We start from the raw sequence: 15,801 nt of genomic DNA on the forward strand, positions 1-15,801 counted from the left end.
TTAGATTAAAGTTTTGAGATAAACTTTTGTTTTGATTTCCTCTATGATAGTTTACCACAATTTGACCAAAAAAAATAATAATAAAATTTTTGTCACTGAAAAAAGTCGAAAAAATGGTAAGTTTTTGAACAATTATTTCAAATATTCTCCATTTTGTTTCTTTTTAAGAATTTTCAATTTTTCTGGTAAACTATCACGTAAGGGCACTCGTTTTTTAAAACCCCTCTCGAATTATATATTTCAGATTGCCGTTCCATAGATTAACTGAAAATTTTTGGCGCCATCTTTAAAATACAGGAATAATGTAAAAAAAGAAAAAAAAATGTTTTTGTAATCTTTTGCAGTCATCTTTTTTAGCATTCTAGACGGTAATAGTCTCTTAAATAGATCATATTTTTAAATATATCATTCTGACTTTACAACCCGGCGTGGGTCCTAGCCTTCTCAAGAATTTCTCTCCATCGCCTTCCTCCGCCAAGCACGTATTCCCATATATTTCTCATGTCTTCATCGATGTTATCAAGGAACCTTGTTCTGGGTCTTCGTATTCTTCTCTGGCCAATGGGTCTATCAAGGAGCGTTTTTCTAGTTCGTTCGTTTTATTCCATCTGTATTACATGCCCTATCCACCTCAGACGTCCTATCTTAATAGGTTTTACGATATCTGGTTCCTGGTATATTCTAGAAAGTTCGAAATTGAATCTTCACTGCTCCATAGATTCGCCTTAGTACTTTTCTTTCGAAACATCCTAACATGTTTTCATTATTTTTTGTTAGAGTCCAGGTTTCTGAACCATATGTTAGGACTGGGTGTATTATTGTTTTGTAAAATTTATTGTTGTATCTCTCCATATAATTGTGGATTTCAGGAGGAGATTGAGTCCAAAATAGCATGTTTTGGCCGTGCAAATTCTGCGATTTATGTCTGCGGTAGTATTATTGTCAGTGTTAAGGAGCGCTCCCAGGAACAATACCTATTGATTTCATCAGTATAGGCAAGGATTTGCACTTATTTATAATATATTAAACCAATGGTTGTAATTTGTGAGATACGTATTACTTTTTCCAGAGCCATATTGAGCAGTATACAGGAAAGAGGGTCTCCCTGTCGCAGCCCGTTATTTGTTTTAAGCGGTACAGACAGTTCCCCCTAAATTCGTACTCTACATTCAACTTTTTCAATAGTTAGTTTTGTTGAATTTATCAACTGATTTGGTATTCCTAGCTCTTTCATTGCTTTGAACATTTATCTTCTATTCACAAAGTCGTAGGCAGCTTTGTAGTCTATAAATATGTGATGAGTATCAATACCATATTCCAGTGTTTTTTCTAAAATTGTTTCAGGGTTGCAATCTGATAAATTGTCGATTTACCGCCTCTGAAACTAGCCTGGTATTTTCCTACTATCCATTCTGCATATGGTGCCATACGGTGATATAGTACTGTGGAAAATATTTTATACGCTGCATTTAGAAGCGTAATTTCTCTGCGGTTAGAGCATTCAAAGATATCTTCTTTTTTGTGTATGGTGCAAAGTATTCCAATATTCCAATCCTTGGGAAGGGATTTCTGTGTAATACCAGGGAAGCTGCTGTAATGCCATTATGGTATCGTGACCACTTTCTTTATATAGTTCAGCTAGAAGATTATCTATTTCGGGTGATTTGTATCTGGCTAGTTTTTAACTGCATCTCTAACATCAAGAATCGCTCGTGGTTCCTCCTCCCTCTCGTCTGTTCCCCTTACCACATCTCTTTTGTCTTCCAGGTTTTCTTCTTCTTCCTCTATATTAAGTGGCTGCTTATAGTATTTCCACCCATCTGTTCAATACTTCTTTCCTTGTTATTAATAGGTTGTCATTCTGACTTCTACATTGTCTTGTGGTTGCCTTGAATTCTTTTCTGTTGATATTAACTCTCTTATAGAATGCTCTGAATTCTGTCTCTCTGTTGAGGTTGTCTATATAATTAAGTTCCTTATTTATGTGGTTTCGTTTTTTTCTTTTGAGTATCCTCTTTTCTTCTCTTCTCTTTTTCTCGTAATTCTCTACAGTTGTTTTAGTTCGTCGGGTAAGCATCTTTCTGTGAGCTTCATTTTTTTCTTGCGCACAATGATTTTTACGAGCACAATTTTCTGTTCCTATTTCATCTTTCGCTGCCGCTCTTTCTGCAATTGTCGCATCTCTCACCTTTTACACATTCCATTTTTTATTAAATTTCTATTAAAAATAATATATTAATTTAAATAGAAAATATAATTATTAATATTAAATATGTTTAGCAATAAAAATAGCAAATAATTCTTTAATATACTATAAATAATATATCCGATTACTAAAAAAATGTTTTTTAAATAAGTTAATATGTAGGTAAACTTGTCCAAAGAATTTGAGTTTTCAGACTCTTCCAAATCTTTTTGTTCCATTTCTATTATGGGTCGGTGGTCCCTAGCCACTATACAATCTGATCTTCTAAATGTATAAATTCGAGGAGTTTTTTGATTTTCATGAAGATATCATATATTTGTTCCAATATTTCAATTTCTTTACGTTGTTCGATTATCCATGTATATTTGGCTTATCTTAGAGCACTCCTTATCTCTTTATCAATGTTCTTGTATTCCACCGTGCTCTTATCTTTCATCGTCTTTTTACTTTTCATCATACCCAGTATTTCATTATTCATCCACAGTCTTTTTTTTGTGCTTCTTATTCTCAATTACTTGTCTTTGATTTTCCTAATTAGTATCTTTTGGTATTTGGATGTAATTTTCTATATTCGTTCTTCTTCTTCTCATTGCGCCGTCTCCTTTCGAAGGTTGGCGATCCAAATGGCAATTGTAGTTTTGGAAACTGCTGCGCGAAAGATCTCTGCGGATGAGCGGTCGAACCATCTTCTCAGGTCTTTCAGCCACGAGTTCTGGCGTCTTCCTACTGATCTTTTGCCCTGTACTTTTCCTTCCAGTATAACTTGAAGTAATTCATATCTTTCGCCTCTCAGCACATGACCCAAGTATTGCATTTTCCTCTCTTTGATTATTCCTAGTAATTCTTTTTGTTTACACATGCGACGAAGTACCTCAACATTAGTAACTCTTTGTACCCATGGAATCCTCAACATTCGTCTGTATATATACATCTCAAAGGCATCTATTCTTTTTTCTATTTCAGAGTCCATTGTACAACTTTCACAGCCATACTGTAAGACAGAAAAAACGTAACATCTGATCATTCGGATTCTAAGCTGTAGACTAAGGTCTGATCTTGTAAAAAATGTTTTAATGCTCATGAATGTTTTTCTTGCTTGTTCGATTCTTGATAGGATTTCTTTTTTTGGATTACACTGACTATTGATATTTGTTCCCAAATATTTTATGGAATTTACCTGTTCTATTATTTGACCCTTGGCATACACCTATACGTTTATTGGTGTCTTTGAAAATACTAAAGTTTTAGTTTTGGAAACGTTTAGATGTAAACCGAACATTTCGCTGTGGTGAACTACCGCATTTATTATATTTTGTAGTTCTTGTGCGTTGCTTGCTATTAAGACGGTATCATCAGCATATCTGATGTTGTCTATGCTGATTCCGTTAATCTTAATTCCGCCTTGGACCTCGTCTAATGCTTCTCTGAATATAGACTCCGAATACAAATTAAAGAGTAGCGGTGATAAGACGCAACCCTGTCTCACTCCTCGTCGGATTTGTATGTCTTCGGATGTTGTGTGCTCTATTTCAATTGTTGCCGTTTGGTGCCAGTATAGTTCTGAGAAAATTCGCAAGTCTTGTTCGTCAACTCCAGTTGTTCTCAGAATTTCGATCATCTTTTGATGGTTAACGCAGTCAAATGCTTTTCGATAGTCAATAAAACATGCATATACATCTACATTCATGTCTCTGCATCGTTGCGTTAACACATTTAAAGCAAAAAGAGCCTCTCGTGTTCCCAATCCGTTTCGAAATCCGAATTGAGTGTCACTCATCTGGAACTCGCACTTCTTGTAAATTCGTATATGGATAATTCTGAGAAAAGTTTTAAGGACATGAGACATCAAGCTTAATATTCGATAATCATCGCATTGTGAGGAATTCGATTTTTTTGGTAATGCTACGAATGTTGATTTTAGCCAGTCTGTTGGTATTTTACCAACGTTATTCGTTACGTGTTCAACATTAGTCACTTTTTGCTCTATATTTTCTTGTATTTATTGTTTCTTTGTGCATTTTTAATTATTATTAAATCATATTCTCTTTCAGTTATTTTTTTAGATTTTTTTCAGTTTAAGACGACGTTTACTCACCAGTGGATTGTAATCCGATTTGATTAATCATGATACAATCAATCTGATTCCTTGTAATGCTATTGACTATCTTGTAGTATACAAGTGTCCCGGGAATAATTTAAAAAAGTGTCAGTGTCAGTGACAAGAGTTTTCGAATAATGTGTCACATAGTGTTATGAAACATATCGATGATGTCATATTTTTGGCAGATGTCAATAAAAACAAATAAATTTTGTCGGTATTCAATCACAAATTAATCCCTTAACTTGTAATCTCACATTATTCTTAACTTCTTAACCTTTCATAGTTTCACCGGGTATAATTGAAACATTGTGAAACAAATCGAGTAATATTTTAATAATTAGAGTCCATTCAACCTGCAAACTTAATAAATTGCCAAATAATATAGTTTCTAATTGAACTTCCTAAGTGTTGCAATAGCGGCCTAGAATGAATTGTATTGTAAGCTCATAGTTCAAAGTTTGTTAGTATGATAGAAGCATTAACCTCTGTGCTGAGGTATACATTATTTGTAAAATTATAAATTGGGGATTTGAGCTCATTTGAGCATAGTCTATTATAGAAAGTTACCTAACCAACAACTAGAGTGTAATTATCAGTAGCTGTCAATAAAACTATAATTTTTACCCCACACTTCAACCATTTATTTACCATCGTCGATCGAGAAGAATCGGACAAAGGGGCATTAGAAAACAATTCGATCCTGATATTTACATCGAATTGTCCAGTCGGAATGTAGAAAATTTGACAAGTAAATTAACTTCTTCGAAATATCTACTTCTACTAAAATCATACTTGCCATTTCCAGCTTGATAGAACTCTTGACAATATAGTCCCAATATAAATTTTCTTCCAGCAGAAAAGTAATACACAGGGCTCCCATACACTTAATAGCTAGTGGTTTTCCGATGTTAGAAAGTTTTTTTAACAATTCCTTTTTGTTATATTGTTGTAAAGTCTCCACGCTTAAAAATATTCCCAACGATTCCAAGTCACTCAACAGAGTGAGCTTATCTATGTAATTCCTAAAAAAGAAAAATAAAGTATCAGTAACGCAAAATTGCAGCGGCGTAGTGCACACACTACCTCACAAGAGGATGAGGTCGGAAGTCCGAAGCCTATTTAACAAAGGGAAAAGTAACCAAGACTGGGATGCCTACAGGTATAAGCTAACGCTATACAATAAAGAAATTAGGAAAGCTAAAAGGAATTCATGGAGAGAGTTTTGTAAGATTACAGATATCCCGACATGTTCTCGAATCCATAAAGTCCTGGCAAAGGATGGTGCTACAACTAAAGAAGTAGGTTTCCTAAAGAAAGCTAATGACAAATTTACGGACACCAAAGAGGAAAGTCTTAGAGAACTAATAAACACGCACTTTCCGGGCTCAACAATTCTGGATGATGCAGATAGGCAAACCAACATAGACCAAAGGCTGAGTAGGCCAATGTCTAAAGATTGGCAAATAGCCACAGCAATCACAAGACAAGATGGGCTATAAATAGGTTTCGGCTATATAAGTCTCCAGGGATAGATGGCATATATCCAATACTGTTGCATATGGGATTAGAGGTATTGATACCACACCTATGCAAGCTCCTCAAAGCCAGTTTAGCATGGAGGGTCGTACCAGAAATCTGGCAAAAGGTTAAAGTCTTATACTTGCCTAAGGTAGGTCAAGTATCAGACCTAACACCAAAGTCATATAGACCGATAAGCCTATCTTATTTTCTATTAAAAACACTGGAAAGATTTATTGATAGGTACATCAGAGACGAAGTGCTAAAAGATAATCCTCTAAGCAATCGTCAATATGCATACCAACCTGGTAAATCTACGGACTTTGCGTTGGATGATCTAAATAGGCTTATCTCAAAGTCAATGAAAGACAAAGAAATAGCAATGGCCGCTTTTTTAGATATAGAAGGGGCATTTATTAATGTTACCGGCTCTTTGATAGAGGCTATGAGCAGACGAGGCGCACTTGCGGTAATATGCAGATGGGTAAGGGCATCTCTGGAGAATGGGGCAGTAATATCCACTCTGGGTAAAGCAACCATCAAAGCAAAAGTAGGTGGAGGCTGTCCACAAGGAGTAGTTCTGTCCCCTTTACTTTGGGCAACCTTGGTAGATGATCTCCTCAGAAATCTGTCCACAGAAGGTGTTTACTGTCTAGGATATGCTGACGATATAGCAATCGTTGTTAGGGGCAGGTTTGCCTAGGTGGTGTCTGAGAGAATGAAAGCAGCCCTAAATATAGTTGACGACTGGTGTAAACAAGAGAGACTGATAGTCAATGCTCAGAAAACACAAATCGTCAACTTCACCAAAAAAACAGCACTACAAGGCCTAAAACCTTGCTGGGAGGAACAGAGATTTCATTTGCCAAAGAAACAAAATACCTTGGAGTGTGTTTTGATCATAGGCTTACATGGAATACTCACATTTTGAAAACCACACAGAAAGCTACTATATCCCTGGGCAGATGTAGAAGAATGTGCGGTAAGAATTGGGTACTTAACCCCAAAATGACTCTATGGTTATACACAAGGGTTATTAGACCAATGATAACCTATTGCTTGGTGACATGGTGGACAAAGAAGCAGCAAGTGGGCGCAATAAGGTTGCTAGGTAATACATAATGCTAGCATGCCTGTGTATTAATGGGGCCATAAAAACAACTCCTACAGCAGCGTTGGAAGTCCTGTAAATCTACCACCACTTCATATATTTATACAGGGCGATCAGATCAGTGATGCACAGATTAATCCATAGTCAGCGACATAGAAGCCAGATGCATGGTGCTGACAACAGAAAGCTAATCGAGGAGCTAAAAGCGGATATTGTGATAGGGCAAGCTATCCATGCAACAGCTACGAGATATAGCTTTAACAATAAGTTCACAATTAAGATACCAGGCAGGGAAGACTGGAATGAAGGAGTACCCATACAAGTTGCTGCTACCTAATACACAGATGGCTCAAAAACATCGGAGGGTGTGGGAGCCGGCATAGTAGGGATAAATCAAGGGATTCATTTCCCGGTAAGTCTATCTAAGGATGTGACTGTTTTCCAGACGGAAATAACGGCAATCCATGATTGCGTGGAAGAAATAGAAAGGCAGGAAAGAATGTTCCGTTCAGTTGCCATATTCACAGATAGTCAGGCAGCGCTTAAGGCACTCAATTCTAAGCTAGTATGGGATTGTGTGTGTGTGTGTGTGTGCCCTAAATAAACTATGAGCCCGTAGCAAGGTTACGGTAGCCTGGGTACTGGGGCACGAGGGTCATAAGGTCAATGAAAAAGCAGATGAAATGGCCAAACAAGGCTCATTAATGCCGTTCATTGGACCGGAACCCTTCTGCGGCGTTGCAAAGACAACGGCAAAGATAACAAGAACGGCTACAAGAAAATGGGTAGTTCACAAATCTCTGGAATGGTGGAGGAATTCACCAGGACAAGGACAGGCGAAACAGTTCATTACAGAAGATTCGCCAAAATTTACGGCCGACCTAATAAGCAAAGACAGGAAAACAGTCAAAGCCGTAGTAGATCTTCTAACGGGTACTGTAAGCTGAATAGGCACTTGAAGCTAATGGGATTATCAGATGAAGACCTATGTAGATTCTGTCACCTCGAAGAAGAAACAACAGAGCACATTGTATGTCATTGTGACAGTCTGGCAAATGTGTGGTTCTTTGCATTAGGAGAAGAAAATCCACCGGCAAATAGCTACATGGAAGGTACAGTCTCAAAGCTACTAGACTTTTTAAAAAGGGTCAGGCTAGAGAATGTTATCTAGGACTAGAGGACCTTAATTGATCTGAAGAGGTCGCAGTGGAATAGGCCAAAAGGCCACCTCTCTAAATATATCTATGTAGTGCACACAAAAATTAAGACCGGTTAGAACACTAATTTTTCCCATAGCCACATATGCACCCGAAACATGGACCCTGAAAAAAGCAGATAAAAATAAAATAGAGGTTTTTGAGATGGGGGCATACCGCCGCGTGTTAAGAATATCCTGGGGTGAACATCGAACAAATTTATCAATACTAGAACAACTCAAAGTAGAAGATAGATTACTTAACGATAATCGAGGACAAGAATTGAATGGAAAAGACCTAGGGGAAGATCTCCAAGCTGTTAAGTGAATCGAACACAAATTATGATTAACGGAGGGTTACACGAAGCCGAACAACTAGCTCAGGACAACAAAGTACCGAAGGCAATTGTAAAAATACTATAAAAATTTGATGGTGTCACCACATACTATAAGAGATTAGGACTGAGAAGAAGGAATAAGAATTATTATACTATATTCATATAATCAAAATACAGCAAGGCATTATAATATATTTATAACTGGTAAATATTGGAGGAACTATTAAAAGTAGAGTCAGTAAAGAATTATTTCAATACTTCTAATTCCCGACAATTTAAGTAGTACTAGTTGCCTCAACTTTGAAAGGACTTGCGAGTAGAATATCATAGTATGTATCTAGTAATAAAACTAATACTTACAAAAATTCCTTATATGACAACTTAGTCAACGTAACTATAGTCTCCTCATCGGCGATTGCGCAAAAACATTTTAACGCTTTTGCCTTAAACGAAAACTTATTCTGTTTGCCTTCTTCTTCCTCGTCTTCTTCGTTTACTCCGACTCCGAGAAGATAAGACTGCCAGTCCTTTGGATCGCCGCTCGAACATATATAAATGGCCCTTTTCAAATTGTCTTCGTCGTTGTTAGTTTTTGGTGCGGATGACATGTTTGGCATGAAACAAGAAGTATCCATATCTAATTCCAAATAAGAACTGTTCAACCAGCGGTGCAAGATATCCTTGCGGATTTCTTGAACGTCCAAATTAAATAGCTCACATAAAGAATCCACCGCATTATTTATATCTAAAAAAAATAAATCATTAAAATCTCATAATCTTCCAATCAACCGAGATGATACAAGAAATGCTAAGATCGGTCAAGTATTCAAGAGAACCGTAGTCTACTTCAAGAATTTACCATCGACCCATTTATAGTTCAGTGTCCATTTGAACAAAAAAATATAGTGTAAATAATCTTTTAATTCAACACAAAAAAAGTGTCATTTTGCCATTTTCTCATTGTGGGACACCATCTCACAAGACAACCACAAAACTTTACTCTATGAAACACAAACCTTTAATAAAACATCAATACAGTAGTAAAACATTACTATACTATTCGCGTTCTCAAACGACAATAGGTGGCAGCACTTGTTTTGAAAGATGGAGGACGAAATAGGGATATCGTTTGTTGACATAGTAAATTTGATAGGGTATTTTAAAAGACCCCTAGTTGAAGGCCGGCAATTTTAGATTCCAACCACATTATTACTTGTGGAATATTATCATGTAGTGGGAAAACCGCAGTGATACAAGCATTGTGCCTTCAAACGAGCAATTTGAGAGGAGTACCCTATCAAAAACAAGTGAAAATTGAAGTGATTGATAATATTAAAATGTTGTTTGTAATTGTAAAAGAACCAGGCTGAGACAATATTACCTAAATAAATTTCCTATCAAATATAATTTGCCTGGAAAAAAGTAATCCAATTTCTTAAAGTGTCCTGTATACATTCATGAATTTTGTCACAGGTTTCGCAATAGGAAGAGCTGCTTTCTCGCCCCTTGGAAAGTAGTGAAGATGTATATCTTTCGTACATCGAGCAGAACATTCTTCTCCTTCTTATGGCTCATTATTTTTAAAATTTGATAAAATTTATACCAGCTTTAAACTCTAATTTATTCAAATTTTTGACATTTATCCCTATTTTATTAGTTATCTATTTTGACAGCAGTTGGCAGCACGGTCGTTTGAGAAGGTAAATAGTAGAATAATAAGAATATATTAGACCAGTAGTAGAATATCACAACTATTCACGGATGTTTAGGGAAGCTATCGAGATTAAAAAACATTCCATTAATTTTAACCATTAAGACGAAGACCTACATCTAAACAAGATGTTTGGATGTAGCTCTTCTTCTGGCATTTCTTCTTAGTGTATCATGCCTAATTTTGAGCGTAGGCAGCTCCTGTGTGTATACGTTTTGACAAAACATTACCTGAATATTCAAAGCAAAAAGTTCCAGCGTATTTTGGTATCCTACTATCCATGTACAACGCTTCGATCAAACTGTGCGGTTGAGTAACCAATTTCAAGTAGCTTTCTTTTGCTAAATTAAATCTGTGCAGAATGTGACATACCGACAGTCCAAAATATTTATTTTTGACCTTGATAAATGCTCTCTCTACCTCTCCATCGTTCATATGGTTGTTTCTGTAGGCTGTTACATACTTGAAGCTCAGCATGGCTGCTTTTACTTTATCGGCTCCTAAAAAAAAACAAAAAATCCAATATTATCTGCTATAATTCATTCCAAGAACTGTTTTGTAAATTGGTACACAGCACTATTTGCCAACGGCAAAGTGTGTACTTAAATGGTGCACAGCATGCTGATGTTGTCAATCATTGTATATACCTGTACAGATGCAGAAGCTTAATATTTTATATGAAAATTTTAATCAGTTGGCCTCAAAGACCAATTCTGGAAAAAATATAACCTATTATTTTTTGGCAAGGATGTTTCAAAATAATACACTATTTTAAGTGAAAAGAAAAATAGTTTATTCATCAAATAAAAACACATAAAAAATACGGATTATTGCAATTTAAAGAAACAATCAGTGCAAAGGTATTTACAAAAAATTGGACAACGTGTTCACACTTTTTTAGAAGTTTATTGTGCTTCTTTTCGTACCTCTTTCTTCGCTACTTCCTTATAGCAATTTTGGCATCTTCCTCTTTTGTTTGTCTTCTGTAAAATGTGACGATTTATATTTTCAGAACTGTCTGCTGACTTTATTGTTAGAAGACTTTTCAAAAGCTCTTGTTTAAAGTCTGAAATTTCATTTTTTTTTTGTTATCTCGAATAATCTCGAATACAACTTTTCGATACCATTTTAAAGATCTTCTTAAAGCTCGATGGTAGGATGTCATCTGTTCGGATAAATCAATAGCAGATTTGCCGATATTATATTCTATTATGGCACATGATTTAGATTTTATGTCACATCGAGTATGCACTTCTATAAATTGACCTATATGTTTAGTGTTTAATAACAAAACATCTCTTTTGTCTTTCCATTTAAGAACAGTAATACCACAGTCGTTTTGACGAGCAACAACTTCGTTTTTCTTTTCTTTTCTTTTACTACTACAGATGGTATTTGCTTCCTGTTAGCACGTAGTGTCCCAACTAAATGAGTAGAATTTTGAAGCAGTCTTTTTGCGAGTGGTACAGTCGTGTACCAATTGTCAGTAAATAATGTACGTCCAAAATTTAAATAGGGAGCCATTAACTCCATAACCACTTTCTCTGATACTGGCATATATATATAACAGAACAAAGTTTAAATATTTTTATTTCGTAACGATGCCTTTTATTCTGAATGTATTGACGGAAAGAAAGCCTGCCCAAAAAAGCAATCATAGATCAATCAATACATACAGACTAGGTTGGGCAGAGAGCCATATTGAAGTTTGCTGTCATCATATCAATTAAGTTTTGGACTGTCATTAAGGTTAAGGCTGTTTTATCGGTGCATCAAAACCTAGAGACAGTGTTTTCTCTGTTATTTACTGACAAAATGTCTCGAAATTTGGACACGTTATTCGAAATTATGTTGCCTTTAAACTGATGGTTTTACTTTTTTTATTTTTTTGAAACTTCTGTTGAAAAATTGGAATATACTGTTTAACGTTCTATTATAACCAAACTTTTTACGCCCATCACTCGAAAGAGTTTTTTTTTCTGTAATCGTTGATTTTTGTTTCACCTTTCTGTGTCCAGTAATAATCGAGAAAAGCGTGTTTCAACTTTAAAGAAAATTGCCTAAAAATACTGAAATCTAATAGTGAAACGTGTTACTCATCATTGGGCTTGGTTTCATCGTTATCGCCTTCGTGACGTCAAATCTCATGAACGTACGGTCAGTTAGTTGGTGTTAAAACTAATTTGAATGGAGAATAATGTATTTGTTGTCATTAAACTACCCGTCGGCCGGCGGCACTGAGTAAAGATGATCTCGCGTAAGCAGTGTAGAAAAGTAAGTGATACGCCCATTTCAAATCGCAGTTGGCTTGAACTGCTAAAACAGCCTTAAGTACGAAAAATACCAAATATCGAATGTTACTGATTGAATTATGCCAGAACATAATTAGTTCCATGTCGTTGATGTCGTAGCAGTTTGTTTGATTGAGATTTACTGTAAAGGTGTGTTAGTTGAAAAATTTAAAATTTCATTTTGTGTTATATTAATTATTTAATAGTTATGTGTGTTTATTTATAATGTTTGCTTTTCAATGTGTAGTAAATAAGCATAAATCTCACTCAGATGCTCAACATCTTATTTCTTATTTATTAAATTAACCATTTGACTGATAAATGCCATCTCGAGGAAGAATCTTTTATTGGGATTATTTTCCATTACAAGAATCTTTGTTTCGCTGTAATTCATTATATGGTGTTCATCATGTACGTGTTTTGCAAGGATCTATCAGGATCTATCTATCAGGATATAATCTGCTGTCACTCTTGTGTGAAGTGATACGACTTTTTAGGTGTCTGTTGGTTTGGCCAATATATTGTTTGTTGTAACTTCCGCAAGGAATACGATAGACTATATTGGATAATTGGTCCGTAGGTGTTTTATCTTTTACTTTAGTGAATATGGAATTAATTTTTAACACTCACTTTACAAAGTAAAGTGCTAAAGTCTCCTATGATTCTTGTTCCCATTTTAATGGACACTTTCTTTTCTTTATACAGAGCTTTTGTAGCTTATATGAGTTCCGTCTCTATTTCTAATTTGTACATTGCCTCCCATAGTTCTGACCTTGGTACAGAGTCATACGCCTTTCTCAGGTCCACAAATGCCAAATGTATATCTCTATTTTTTTATTTTTACTTTTCCAACAGTTGTTACAGTGTGTATATGTGGTCTATGCACGATCTTCCTGCCGTGAAACCTGCCTGATCCTCCCCGATTTTGCCTTTTATAGCTTGCTCTTCTTTTCTCGCAATATCTTCCCATTAATCTTCCTATTGATGATATTACGCTTATTCCTCTGTAGTTTTCGCATCGTTTTCTATCTCCTTTCTTAAATATAGATGTCATATATGCCTCCGTCCATTTCTTTGGGAGCTGTTCTCCATTTATGGCTTTCTGTAATATCCATTTTATGATCCGGTGTAATTTTTTTGAGTTCTACTTTATAAGCTCCTACTTTCTTATTTTTGATTGCTTTTATGGCCGTTCTCATTTCCCTATCTGTTATTTCTATTTCTTGTTGTGGGGATCTGCTTCGTCTTCGCCTGTTTTATTTTCCAATGAATTGTGGTCTTTGTTCTGTTAACATTCCTTGTAGTAGTCCTTCCATTCTTTGTCCTGTATATTTCCCAATTCAATTGGGAAATTGAAACGTCAATAAACTTATTTTAACCTTCAAATGTGGCATCTACTCTGTACTTACCAATTCGAATTCGATATAAATTCCTAAAAGAATGTTTGTTACCTATTCTTTGTGTGCAAAATTTTTGAAGGTGTTATGATTGTAAATGTATCAGCTATTAACTTTGAAAAGTTTGTCTATATCTGTCAAAATTTTTGAAAAAAGATGAATAACTCAAAAAATATAAAGTTTTGACCTATGGTAGTTTATACAAATTTTATCTAGAATTTTATGCAGAATTTAAAAATATAGTGTTCTATTTAAAATAACAAAGTTGTTGTTCACTTCCGGTATAAACGAAAGTGGCATGTCTATCAAAATATTTTCTTTAAGTTCGTCATAACTAGAAACCCCCATAAACCAATTTTCATAAATATCGTGTAAGTATTTTTTGATTAATATTTAGTGTAAGCTTGTCGTGATACATCATGTAAATCAATTCATACTTACCATCGGGAATGTAATTCATAAGGTGGTAGACAACTGATGTAGCTCTTTCCAAATCAGAAATATGTTGAACGCATCTGTCGACTTCTTCAAATAAATCATCAAATTTTGAATAAAGAAGCCAGTCTTTTGATTGTTCTTTACCCAATATATCGCTCGTCACCTAATTTAAACAAAAATTTAGTTACCAATACTTTTATAAATTTTATAAATTGCTGCTTAATTTTTCTGTATCGATTCTTAGCTTAAGAAGTGTTACAAACAAGGATTCTGTTCCAGCAACGCTGTTATACGGGATGTTATGAGTAGTGACTACTCATGCAGGAATATAAAGAAGCCTTTTTTTTATTTTTTTGGCATTAGGATGCACCCATTAATGGATGCAATAGTGGTATGAATAATAATTTAAAAAATGTTTACCACAAAGGTAAAAACGTCCTAACACTTATACGTCAATACTTACAACCTGTTTAACAGCATAAACGCAAATATCGTCCACCTTCAGATGCTTTAACATCTTGGTAGCGACAAACCAAAGCTCATATGATTTAAGACTGATTTCTGGTCTCAAAATACTCCAAATGTCAGACGTGAATAGAATGGGTGAGAATGGAAGTCTGTATTCTGAGAGAGGATCCAAAATTTGTGTATCTGGAAACGTAATATACCACTCTTCTTTTTCTCGTTGGCTGGGACTTTGAAATCTCGTGTAGGATTTTAAAAATCCCAGCATTACACTGTACTGTGAATTTGTTAGTAGTTGGTTGTTTTCCAAAATTTTATATATTGTATGGAACACTTCATAATGGTAAAAGTTTACCTAAAACATGTAAATATTAGTATAAGAAAATTACTGTACAAATGTGCAGAATTATATTAGATAAATTAAAATAATAATTTTGTAAAATGGACAGTTCTTGTTAAAATAATTAACATACTTAAATATGTTTTTGTTTATCAATATATTTAGCATTCAAGAATTCTTTATTTAAGATAGTAACTGCTGTATTGGAAATATTTTCTTCTTCTTTAAGTGGCATCACCGCGACGAAGGTTGACAATCATCATGGCTATTCTGACCTTCGAGGCAGCTGCTCTGAACAATTGCCTTGAGCTGCAACCAAACCACTCTCTCAGGTTCTTCAACCAGGAAACGCGTCTTCTTCCTACGCTTCTCCTACCCTCTACTTTTCCTTGAATTATGAGTCTCAAGATGTTGTATCTTTCGCCTCTCATCACATGTCTGAGATATTGCAATTTCCTTTCTTTTATTGTATTTTCCATTTCGCTCTCTCTGTCTATTCTCCTTAACACTTCTGTATTCGTGACTCTATCTACCCATGGAATCCTTAACGATCTTCTAAATGTCCACATTTCAAACTGGAAATATCACTGCGGGTAATATGCACAATTAAAAAAACAAAATAAATAGTTTCTTTCAAGCCCAACCAAAAGTAAACGTTTTTCATCGCTCAATTCAAAGAATCAACAGACC

The 15,801-nt window shown here is 35.1% G+C and overlaps 1 protein-coding gene across 3 annotated transcripts in view; it reads right to left on the minus strand.

Annotated features, from left to right (window-relative positions):
* Positions 1 to 15,801, minus strand: part of rod (kinetochore component rough deal) — a 157,706-nt gene that overhangs the window by 13,205 nt on the left and 128,700 nt on the right. For all 3 annotated transcript variants that reach the window (XM_072531606.1, XM_072531605.1, XM_072531607.1), the window contains 5 exons: positions 14,770 to 15,126; positions 14,310 to 14,469; positions 10,411 to 10,680; positions 8,830 to 9,214; positions 5,104 to 5,329 (listed from right to left, as the gene is read on the minus strand). In XM_072531606.1, coding sequence (XP_072387707.1) covers positions 5,104 to 5,329; positions 8,830 to 9,214; positions 10,411 to 10,680; positions 14,310 to 14,469; positions 14,770 to 15,126 — 1,398 coding nt within the window. The remainder of the gene's footprint in view (positions 1 to 5,103; positions 5,330 to 8,829; positions 9,215 to 10,410; positions 10,681 to 14,309; positions 14,470 to 14,769; positions 15,127 to 15,801) is intronic.

This window comes from Diabrotica undecimpunctata, chromosome 5 (genome assembly GCF_040954645.1).
Source record: "Diabrotica undecimpunctata isolate CICGRU chromosome 5, icDiaUnde3, whole genome shotgun sequence".
Taxonomy (NCBI): Eukaryota; Metazoa; Arthropoda; class Insecta; order Coleoptera; family Chrysomelidae; genus Diabrotica; species Diabrotica undecimpunctata.